At 34.3% G+C, this 11,327-nt stretch overlaps 2 protein-coding genes across 2 annotated transcripts; both read right to left on the bottom strand.

The window, feature by feature from the left end:
• Nucleotides 1-5,297: 5,297 nt before the first annotated feature.
• LOC131618420 (zinc finger CCCH domain-containing protein 62-like) lies at nt 5,298-6,086 on the bottom strand. Its single transcript, XM_058889646.1, has 3 exons — nt 5,988-6,086; nt 5,723-5,842; nt 5,298-5,587 (listed from the first exon to the last, which is right to left on the bottom strand). The coding sequence occupies exons 1-3, from the start codon at nt 6,021-6,023 to the stop codon at nt 5,477-5,479; spliced, it is 267 nt and encodes an 88-aa protein (XP_058745629.1). The 5' UTR covers nt 6,024-6,086; the 3' UTR covers nt 5,298-5,476.
• Nucleotides 6,087-6,289: 203 nt separating this feature from the next.
• On the bottom strand, nt 6,290-7,666 carry LOC131618421 (auxilin-related protein 1-like). Its single transcript, XM_058889647.1, has 2 exons — nt 7,444-7,666; nt 6,290-6,604 (listed from the first exon to the last, which is right to left on the bottom strand). The coding sequence occupies exons 1-2, from the start codon at nt 7,633-7,635 to the stop codon at nt 6,566-6,568; spliced, it is 231 nt and encodes a 76-aa protein (XP_058745630.1). The 5' UTR covers nt 7,636-7,666; the 3' UTR covers nt 6,290-6,565.
• Nucleotides 7,667-11,327: the final 3,661 nt, after the last annotated feature.

Genomic DNA, 11,327 nt, shown 5'->3' with positions numbered 1-11,327 from the left:
CTCGTATCCCCCATATAGCAGCGCTTCTTCCATAAAAGTGCTCTCGTAGCCTACACTATAGCAGCGTTTTTATCCAGAAAAACGCTCTCGTATCCCCCTTATAGCAGCGCTTTTTCCAGAAAGCGCTCTTGTACGCCCCCCTATAGCATCGCTTTTTCAAGAAGCGCTTTCGTAGGTTGCGCATTTTTTTATTTTTTATGCTTTTTTTTTTATCTTAGGCAGCGCTTTTAGTTAGAAAGAGCTTTCGTAGGTGGGCCTTTAAGAGCTTTTTTAAAAGCGCTGTCATTGCTAAACGCAGTATTTTAAAGTGCAACCTGTAATTTAAGCCTCCCAGTTCGACCTGTAATTTATTTTTAACCTGTAATATTTTTGACCTGTAACATATTTTCAATCTGTAATATTTTCAACCATATGTAGGACAATATATACCAATATAATACCATTATATACCATGGATAAAATACCATTATATACCAAAATAATATATATATATATATATATATATATATATATACCATTAATATAAGCCCGAAATTCGTGTCCTCTGCATAATCACATGTTTACTAACAGATACATATAACTAAATCATCAATAGAATATAAGCCCAAAATTTTCAAAATCCGACGAGCGCACGGTCCTGGTCCTGCAAAGTATGAACAGAACAACACGGTCAATTAAAACAGTCCCCACAAAGTTTCAAAACAGTCCCCACAACACACAGTAATGTATTCATAAAACTTTTCACACAATATTGTATTCATACCTATATGAATAGTCGCTGAATATAAAAGTGACACAATTCCTCTTTGATTTCCTCCAACTTAAGTTTCGTGTAAGAAGCAACATAGAAGTCATCAAAGTACTACATAACAAAAACATAATATGCATGATTTAGTTAAATGTAATAAATTATAAGAAATTATCCTAAGTTATAAATCCATACCGTAATTGGAATCTCTAATTGATTCGTTTGAAGGATTTCTTTCAAAAACCTCAAAACAAAATATCTGCAATCTGTACTGTTTCGCTGTTGCGGACACTACATAGAAAAACAAATAAGATTTTTTAGTTGTCTTGTTTTATCAAGTAGCATAACTATTAATAGCAAAATTGTAAAAATTAATGTACCTGCACTTTGATCCAAGTAATGTTGTTTGATTTAGTACGGGATACTTGTGCGTCTCTTTGACTTCGGAACACTTGTATTGATCTAACAAAAATATAAAAGCATATATTTAGATCAATCTCACAAATAATTAAATATATAAATATACACGAATATTTAGAACGATCTCACTTACGTATCAATCGTTGATTTCATAGTTAGATAATTTGTCCACTCACCATCTACCGAATTCAGAAAATATACCACTTCTTTTATAGGGTTGATAGCAAGCAACAACCAGTGTGCTCTATAAATTAAAACAATAGTTTATATGAAAGATTTGCTACACAAAAGAAACAAAGATTAGATGAACCAAGAATGAAAAACTAACCCCACTGGTCGGGTATTATACGCCCAGAGACACAAGCTTTCTGTACTGTCGGACCTCATGAATCTATCGACTAAGCGCTGTCTAACTGAATCCGGTTCCGTAGCAATTGTTTGTCCGCTGCAATGGGAGGAAGACACGAAATGGAATCTGTTTGACAATTCAGGGACACTAACTACATAATAGTCTTAAAATTTACAGCCAATTTAAAAATAAACAAATGTAAAAATTATTATATAAATGAGTAGTTACTCAAGGGCAATATTGGAAGAAAAATAGGGCAGCTCAAAAATAGTTATAGATAAATATAACTAATCGTCCTCCAATAGACATATTCTTTGAATCCTTTCTCTTCCTAATCGTCCTCCACCCCGCTCGCCGTTTTATTTGCGGAACCAATAATTTCCTCATTTTCAGCGGCTCTGATAGATTAAGAAGTCCCTCTACTACCTAATTGTTCCTTCTTATTCTAATTTTCCCAACCTCCAATCAATTTTCCCAACCTCGTTTAGCTATGATTTAAACTCCACTGACAAAGAACCGACTTGTTTTTCGTTGCAAATTGCTTCATATATTCAGGTTTCATATTCAATTCATTTTGGTTAACTACTCAGTTAAATACCTCTTATTTTAGTTCATGTTACCTCCTCAATCAGTTTTGATGCTCTTTTGCATTTCTAAATGTTTTTTTTTTCTGGTAATGAACCAATGAGCCCTAGGAATTGGGATCCTTTCATTCACACCAGTTAGTTGTAATATATTTTATATTTTTTGGTTGTTCGTGATTAGGTTTTAATATGGTGAGTGTTAGTGATTTTCTGTTCAAAGTAGCAGATGTACTGGGCAACTTAGCATGGGCCTATGTGATACATTTGTAGTATATTTTAATTATCTATCAATTATATTTCTAATGTAAATGAGCATTTTATTTTATTTTTACATATTTTTCCAAAAGAAAACCCCCCTAAATTTTAAACATGATATCTGCGGTTAAATAAAATCGTTGCAAAGAAATTATTTAAGTTGCTATGTTCAAAATTTCCACAAAACAATTCTCAGAGGTTAAACCACACTCACCTCAATTACACTCAAAACCTATCCTAAGAAAATCTGTCAACAATTAACTTAACCATAAAACCATTGACTATTACACTAACATGTCTATATCGTGGGGACGAGTTTACCTGATGCCGTGGCGGTGATTGCGGTCGGAGGGAGTAGTGCTCGTGGCCGGAGGGAGTAGTGCTCGTGACGGACGAAGGGAGGGACGGCGGAGAGAGGGACGACGGTGAGAGGGACGACGGAGAGAGGGACGATCGGTGCTGGGGACGACGGAGAGAGGGTGAGCGAAACAGAGGGACGGCAGAGAGAGTGTGAGCGAAACAGAGGGGAACCGGAGAAGAGAGAGTTCGTACTACTATAATTAGGGATTTGGGATGAAAAATAGAATAATGAATCTGTCTAAAGGATTTCTTTTTTTTGTTTTAATTTAATGGGCTTAGACAGCGCTTTGGGTAAAAGCGCTCTCGTAGCCCCCGCCCCTTTACCAGCGCTTTTAACAAAGCGCTTTCATTACCACCCCTTTACCAGCGCTTTTAACAGAGCGCTTTCATACCCCCCTATAGCAATGCTTTCTAAAAGCGCCCTCGTACCCCCCACTTTACCAGCGCTTTTGTTAAAGCGCTTTCATAAATCCCCCTATAGCAACGCTTTTTGAAAGCGCTTTCGTAAACCCCCCCTTTACCAGCGCTTTTTTTCAGTGTTTTTTTATTTTGGTTTTAGCGAAGCCTATAGCAGCGCTTTTCCTAAAAGCGCTTTCGTAGGAGTGCTGCTAAAACTCAATTTTTGCGTAGTGTCGTTACATGATTTTTAATATAACTTTCATTTGTTTTAATTATTTTGTTCCAAATGTTACGAGAGAATAGACATATATTTTGTGGCAATGGAGCAGGAGAGAATGCAAAGAATTATAATTTAATTCCTCATCATTTGTAAGGTATAATTGATTTCTTTTCATTTGAATTTGTCATGAATCTCTTAATGATAAGTGGCTAGTTGATTTAGACTAAATTCTCTTAAATAATATTTCTCTTAACAATGTGAATCAAGTGATCCATTTTGATTATTTCTCTATGTAATAATCTACCTTTTATGTAATTGATTGTGTGCAAAATAATTTCTTATATCCGTGTCCACCTAAAATTTTTTCATTGGGTTGTGATTTTTCCTAAAACATTTAGGAAGTGTAATTAGAAGAGGCAAGTTGCATGACGAGATATAATACATACAAATTTTTTTAAATAGTCATGATATAAGTCTAATCATAAAAGATTTATGAAGGGATGCAACCACATGAAAATGGCACAAGTTTAAATTTAGATTTAATCGTTTCTCTTATTAGAATTCTCAATTGCTAGTTAATTTAACCAATTTTTATAAACATTGCATAACCAGTTCAAATACGCTAAGCTTACCTTTTTTTTTACGATCATGTTATCCACTATCTACTAACGAAGATAATTCCTTTAGTATTGATAAATAATCAAAATCTGGATATATCGATAATTTTCACATAGCAACTGTGAATTGTTGTTTGCACAATATGTTCATTCTCCCTTTTTTTACCTTAATTGTATTTTCATGAGTAATTTGAAGGATTTGAAGGGTGTCCCATATTTCTTTTGAAAAGTTATAGTAAGAAATATGAAAAATAATCTCATCAATACCGAGAGCGGTAGTCTTAATAGTTTTTGCTTTAAAGTTGTTGTTCTTAACTAGACCAATTACTTTAATTGGCCCAATCCACCCCTTTAATCCAATAAACATTGACCCAATGCACGCCGCTCTGAATCAGCCAAGATAATGCCGCGCATAGATATCATCGATCTGGACAGCCGCTTCTGCAGAGAATCCGAGGAGAAAGCCGAGCCATCGCCCAGAGAAGAAGGAAGCAGTCCCTAGAGAAGACAGTCGCGGTCGAACTAGCTGTTAGGGACCTCCTAGAGGTGGACTTTATTTTGGAAGCCAAGTATACTACTTGGTTGTCACTAGTACAAAAATATTAATTTACACCCGTTTTTTATTAAATTTACACCCATTATTTTTAATAAAAATCGGGTGTATATCCACAGGGTGAGAAATGTCTAACGCATTTACACCCGTTTAAAACAGGTGTAAAACGGGTGTAAATACGTTCGTAATTACTCCCTATTTTAAGAATATCGGGTGTAAATATGTTCTACGTTACACCCTATTTTAACAAAAATCGGGTGTAATTGGGCGTAATTACGTTTTTAATTACACCCTATTTTAATAAAAATCGGGTGTAATTACGTTTTTAATTACACCCTGTTTTAATAAAAATCGGGTGTAATTGGGCGTAATTACGTTTTTAATTACACCCTGTTTTAATAAAAATCGGGTGTAATTGAGCGTAACTACGTTTAATTACACCCTGTTTTAATAAAAATCGGGTGTAATTGGGCATAACTACGTTTTAATTACACCCTATTTTAATAAAAATCGGGTTTAATTGGGCGTAATTACGTTTTAATTACACCCTGTTTTAATTAAAATCGAGTGTAGATACCTTCTTAATTACACTCTATTTTAATAAAAATCGGGTGTAAATACGTCATTTATGAATAAACAATTATATTATATTTAAATCTATTTACACCCTATTTCATATACACCATTTAGTTATATTTCATTTTCAGTCATAATATTGCAAATACTATAAAATCATACACATAAAAATCATATTTTAACTAAGTCAAAATATTTTTAATATTAACCAAAAAGTATACAAAATCATGTGCATTCATAATATTTCAAGTACTATAAAATCATACACATAAAAATTATATTTTAACCAAGTCATAACACTTTCTTCATATATAATTTTACGCCATACTTGACGGTTAGCTTCGGTGTTCTCTAGTCCAATTGAATCCAACCGCTTTCCACATGTAGCATTGGATTCATCCATGGCCAAAATACCACGCCCTGGAGAAGCAATTGCTTTCCACAATTCGATCCGGAGGAAGACCTTCTACATTCGTGTACACCGACTTCATCTTCTCAAGCAAAGTCTACAAAATTATTCATTATATAGCAATTCAGAGCCACACAACAAACCTCTAATTTCTTAAAAAATGTTAAAAAATGTTTTCTACATTGTGTGAATATGCAACTTCCAAAGTATCCTCGACGGTTTTATACCAGACCTTGATAGTGCAGTCTGATGAACCGGATAGCAAGAATTTGTCCCAACAAATAAGGGATGTGACTTCTCCTGTATGCGCATTGAGTGTCATTTTACACTCAAATTTGTCTAGGTCCCAAACCTGAACAAAACAATAAGAAATCATTATCAATTTATCAAACAAAACATATATTAAGCAACAAGCAATTGTGTAGAGCTAACATAGAAAAGCAAAAAACCACTGAAGATTCACAGAGACTCTTTATTGCCAAACAATCAAAATATACCTTGATGCTTTGATCCTTGGATCCTGAGTACAACATCTTGTTACATCCAACAGCCAGGCAAACAACAGATTTAGTGTGTCCGCGTAGTGATGCAACCAGTTCAAATATTCATGTATAATTCTCAGTTTTTGATGTAAATCCACAAGATGGTATATATTCAGGACATCGTGCTATATATCACGAGTACAAGAGATGGGCATCCCAGTACCACATCATGGCGGGCCCTCTCTTGAACCAAAATTAAGAGAATAAAAAGAAAAGGGATCGCTTGTCGGCTTGTGAGCCCTCTCACTAGACAAGGATAATGAATAATAAAATTGATAGCACAAAAAGATATTTTACATCAACAAAACATGCTACATTCATAAAACATGTATAGAAACACAACAGCCCCCGGGAAGAACATCAATGACAACCAAGAAAACCAGGCAGAGAAGCAATATGTTGCCAACAACGCATCATAACTTCAATCAAAACAATTATGCAATTTTGGGAGGCAGCAGAAATAGGGTTGTGGTCTCCTCTGAACAGAACTTCCAACGAATTAATTACCTTGAAGTATATAAATTCATCGACAATTAGAAGAGCTCCTCAGAATTGAATTTGTTCCACGCTTCCTGTTATGAATTATCAAGCTTTCAGAAAATAATGAAAGGAGAGTATTGGCAATATATTATATTATACTAGAGTCTCAACAAAAATTCACCCGGGAAATTACCATTAAATATTTTAGCTGGTTGGTTTAGTCCTTTAGTGCACAAACTGATTTGTGTGATTAACAAGAACTACAATCTTATTTTTCAACCAGCATTACTCAATTAAACCATGTCACATGAAAATTAAATCCAGATACTCCATCTTAGAATATGTTTGGTTTTGATTTAATTTTCTTGAACTCAATTTCTCTTTTCATGTCTTGAAAGTTAAAGTATAAAAACAGTGAAAACAAATTTTCATTGTTTCCTAAGCAAAGCTTTGAGAAAAAGGAATTAAAGCACCAAACAAGGCTGCATTATTGTAATTTTTATAATTAAAAATGAAAAGAGAAAATTTTTTCTAAAACCAAACAAGTGGGAAGATTCTAAGCTGTAAGAAAAAGATGGATGAAGATAAAGAAACATGTGAACCCTAACAAAGAGTGTAAACGCCCCTAATTTTAAGAATCAAAGTGAAACCAAGCAACAAATAAACTGATAATCTGCAAAGGCAGCAGCACATCATAGTAAACCCCACCCAACCCAACTACTAATTTGGGATAAAACTGTACAGTAAACAAAATAGTTAATGAAAACCCTGCCTTGACAAGTAGAGAATATGGCCATGAAATACTATATAGAAAGAAACAACATAGAATAATAATGATAGCATAATCTAGATTCAGAAACCCATTGATTCCCACTACCATAAGAAAATTATAAATTTCTTAATTAAGCACAGATAAGATGGACAGAAATACCTTGAGTAGGTCAAACACCTTCTCCGCAATATATTTCTGCTGAAGAGTGGCACCTTTATGCTGCACTTTATCAGGATGAATGCACAAAGTAGCTTTCCTATAAGCTTTTTTAACAGCAGCGGCTGTAATCAAATCAGTTAAACCAACCGGCTGCCAACCACATTCAGGCCACAGCACCTGATCATCATTCATGAAGGAAACAAATTAATATAATTGACATATTCTCCAGTCAAAAAAATAATTCTCACAAATTCTGTAACAATAACAGTAACACCTATATTACACAAAACTAAGGAACTGATGTGGCTCAATCAAACACCAATGCATGAACCTTTCAGAGTGCATAAAGACGACTATCTGCATGGTCCATGAAGATTACTGTCCACCAGTGTTATCAAATTGCGGCGCCATGGCAGCTATGGCGGATTTTTCCACTATAACTATGCCGCAAAAGGGAATTGGATTTAGAACTGCCTCTCCATGCAAAAATTACACCATCATGCGATTTAAATAATCTAACTCAACATAAATTGATAGATAACAGAAATGAATTATTACAAAAGTAAGAGAACAAAACATTAAGATTTATAGGAATTCCATACTGTGCATATGCTAGGAATTCTTCATTGATTAGAGAGAATTTACTTTCTGAAAAGTATTATGGTAAATGAGAGTCAGTAAAACAACACTTCATTGTAAGAGAGAAAAATGTACTGATGAATTTGTACCGAATAGATGTCATAGTATGAACTGGGTATTAAATAGTATGGGTGGTGATTTATATTTTGCAAGACTTATTTTATGAACATAATAATCTATTAAAAAGGGAGTCATGGCAGAATGATTAGAGTTATGTCATTAAAAAACACAGAAGTTCACTTCAAGAACCCTTAGATGGGTTTTGAAGAGAAGGAGTTTCTTTTTCAATTCAAAACATTGAACCTACAAAACAATATAAAATTGGACGCTGTATCATTTAACACAAGTCTTTTAACACTAGAGTCTCCCCATATAACATTTTCACTAATTTAACTGAGCTCGAGATATGATACTGCCTAAGACTAAATACGTTGTCTCTGTGTATGATAAATTTTTATTATTGTGATTAATCAATTCAAAACATAAATCTAAATATTTTGAATGTGGTGTCACGCTATCTAAATTCCATTTATTGTGATTAATCAATTCAAAACATAAATCTCAATAGCCGAAGTTCCTCGTGGGAATACAGCAGAAGTTCCTCGACCTGGATTCTCGAAGCTTCCCTGTCCTATGATACAAATCAGCTAAGTGAACAAACACAAACGCAACAGAAGGATGGTTTTCTATAGCAGGCAAATAAGTAAAATTGAACTACCTCATTAACATTTGATTCCTTGGAATTCGTACGTGATCAAAACTTAGAACTCCGTTATCCATGCTGTTATATGCTGCATTTCTAAATTTCACTCCAATATCTCCAACAGTTATGCCTGACAATCAATAGCTAAAATGAAGGTTTAAAAATTGTTAAGTTTACATACTGCATCAGAAAAGCTTTTTACTTTAGTGGAGGAGAGATCTACATACTGCATTTGCACCAAATCTCTGATAGCAATGACACACACACACACACAACTATTTGAGTGATGGCACCAAATCTTCAACCTCCTTCATGGATAAGTAATTGATGTCAGCCAATGCAAAGTAGGTTTGTGTCCTTTATGTTCAGGATAATTGTGTGATTCTAGAGTTCTAAGATTAGGAAAAGCAAAATTGGCGTCTTGTGAAATTTGATATACACAGGGGAAGGAAATGGTTGGAAGGAAATGGTTGAAAGGAAGAATTCAGACCTTCTCCTCCGTGGACATGATAGAACTCTGGGCCAATTGTCTCGAATACCTTCATACGTTCGTCAAGCTTTGATATCAAAATATTGTCCGGCGTTTGCATCATAGTGAGCAAGCTTTGTAAAGTTTGTTTTAGCAACTCTTCGCATACCCAGAGTCACTACAACACCTAAATTATTATTTCTGTTGGTGCCACTATCTGATGTGGGCATATTGACACTCTATCATTATCATCATTCCTACACACCATAGCAAAATGGTTGAAGGGAAGAATTGGGACTTTTTCCTCCGTGGATATGATAGAACTCTGGGCCAATTGTCTCCAATACCTTCATACATAGCCCATACAAAATGTACACATTAATTAGAATACCAACTTTTCTTAATATAGGTAAAAACGTAAGGGTAATATGAATATGGACAGAGAGTTTATACTTTATGAAAGACTAGACCTTGGGTCATATATGACCTAAGAATTAGGTTGTTTAAACGTTTTAGAATTTTATTTTAAAGCTCAGGCGTTCCTTACCAAGTTAGATAGCTTATATCCTAGTTGAACTTAATTCCTTAACAAGGTCCACCACCTTATAGAAAGCCTCATGATTTGAAAAAGGGTTGGAAGGTTTCTGTGCTGGCTGCAATCATCAAACACTTGTCTCCTGATGTTGATAAAGTTAGAAGGCTAGTGACTCAGTCCAAGACTTTGCTCTAGTAGTGTTGTTACACATGTTTTGAATGAGAAGAGGAAGAGTGAGTTTGATTTTGATTTTGAGGTTGATTTTGATAAGATGTATTCATGTCAATATTCTGAGTGTCCACAAAGAAAAAATCATGTTAATTATCTACCATAGCTAAATATCGGCTATGGTAGATTGCAAACTAGTTGTATTTGTGCTAAACTGAACCACCCCAACCTCAAAAACTATTGAACCTGAGTGTTTTTGTGGTTGGAGACAGATCACAGACACTGGTAGAGCTCTTGCTCATATACAAGCTGACCCCTCTTTCACCACTGGATACACCTAGTGCAGTTTGTGGTTCAGAGGCTGAAGAAACCAGTACAACGATGAAGGTGGAGATACTGTACCGTATCGCCTGCAATTCAGTTCACATGGTTCGGAAAGTGCAGTTTTGTTTTCAGTTCAAAAAAGGTTTGGTTTCATTCGAAAGCATAGAATTGTTGCATTAAACCTATTTTATTTTTCTAATCTAACATATTCAACACAGTCATGATGATTCAGTTCATTTCGCGTAACCCCCTTTATCTATCCTACTGCCCCCTTTAACAATGTTGTTAATCATAGATCTCAGAAAATAACAGTTTATTCAAATTCCTCTATTTCTCTACGCTATGGCCGCCACTATTTGGGAACACTTTGTACTAAGTAGCATATTGCGGAACATTAGCAATTTGTTCAAATTCTGTTATGTTGTACCCACTATTTCACAATAGTGTAAGTTACATTTCCAAATGGTAGAATCACCATTAAATATTTTCATATCATATTTCAATATATTCACCAGCGAAAGAATTAATTATTTTGAGGATTCAAAGTAATAAGGAAAAGCTTAGCATCTTGACATTCTTTGCTGTGTCTCATTTTTTTGATGTTGCAATTACATATCAATTAACATGCATGAGACTATGGTAAGGCTGTATGGAACAACTAACAAACTAAAAGAGAACTTATCGGCTATATTAAGCTTTCAAATTCAACTCCAAAGGTTACTACGTAAAAATAAAGAAAATTATGACATCTATAATTCCTGAAACAACTTCCCAACTACTAGATTCAACAGAAACTTATGAATTTTTATATTAAGTCAAATCACATGCTTCATTGCAGAAAAAATCTCTGAATCTAAGAACATAAATTTCATCAATCACATGTTGCTTAAAAGATACACTAGAGCTGAAATCTCAAAAAGAAATAACATTTCCAAATTAGAAGTAAATTTGTAATACCTGATACAAAACACATCAAAATAAATCACATCTTAAAGCTCAAGGCTCAAGTTTTTCCATTAGGTAATGTGACACAAAAAACAAGTCAT

The sequence above is a fragment of the Vicia villosa genome, linkage group LG7 (genome assembly GCF_029867415.1).
Source record: "Vicia villosa cultivar HV-30 ecotype Madison, WI linkage group LG7, Vvil1.0, whole genome shotgun sequence".
In the NCBI taxonomy this organism is placed as follows: Eukaryota; Viridiplantae; Streptophyta; class Magnoliopsida; order Fabales; family Fabaceae; genus Vicia; species Vicia villosa.
Note: the sequence above shows the minus strand (reverse complement) of the source record. Positions and strands in the feature narration are given on the sequence as shown.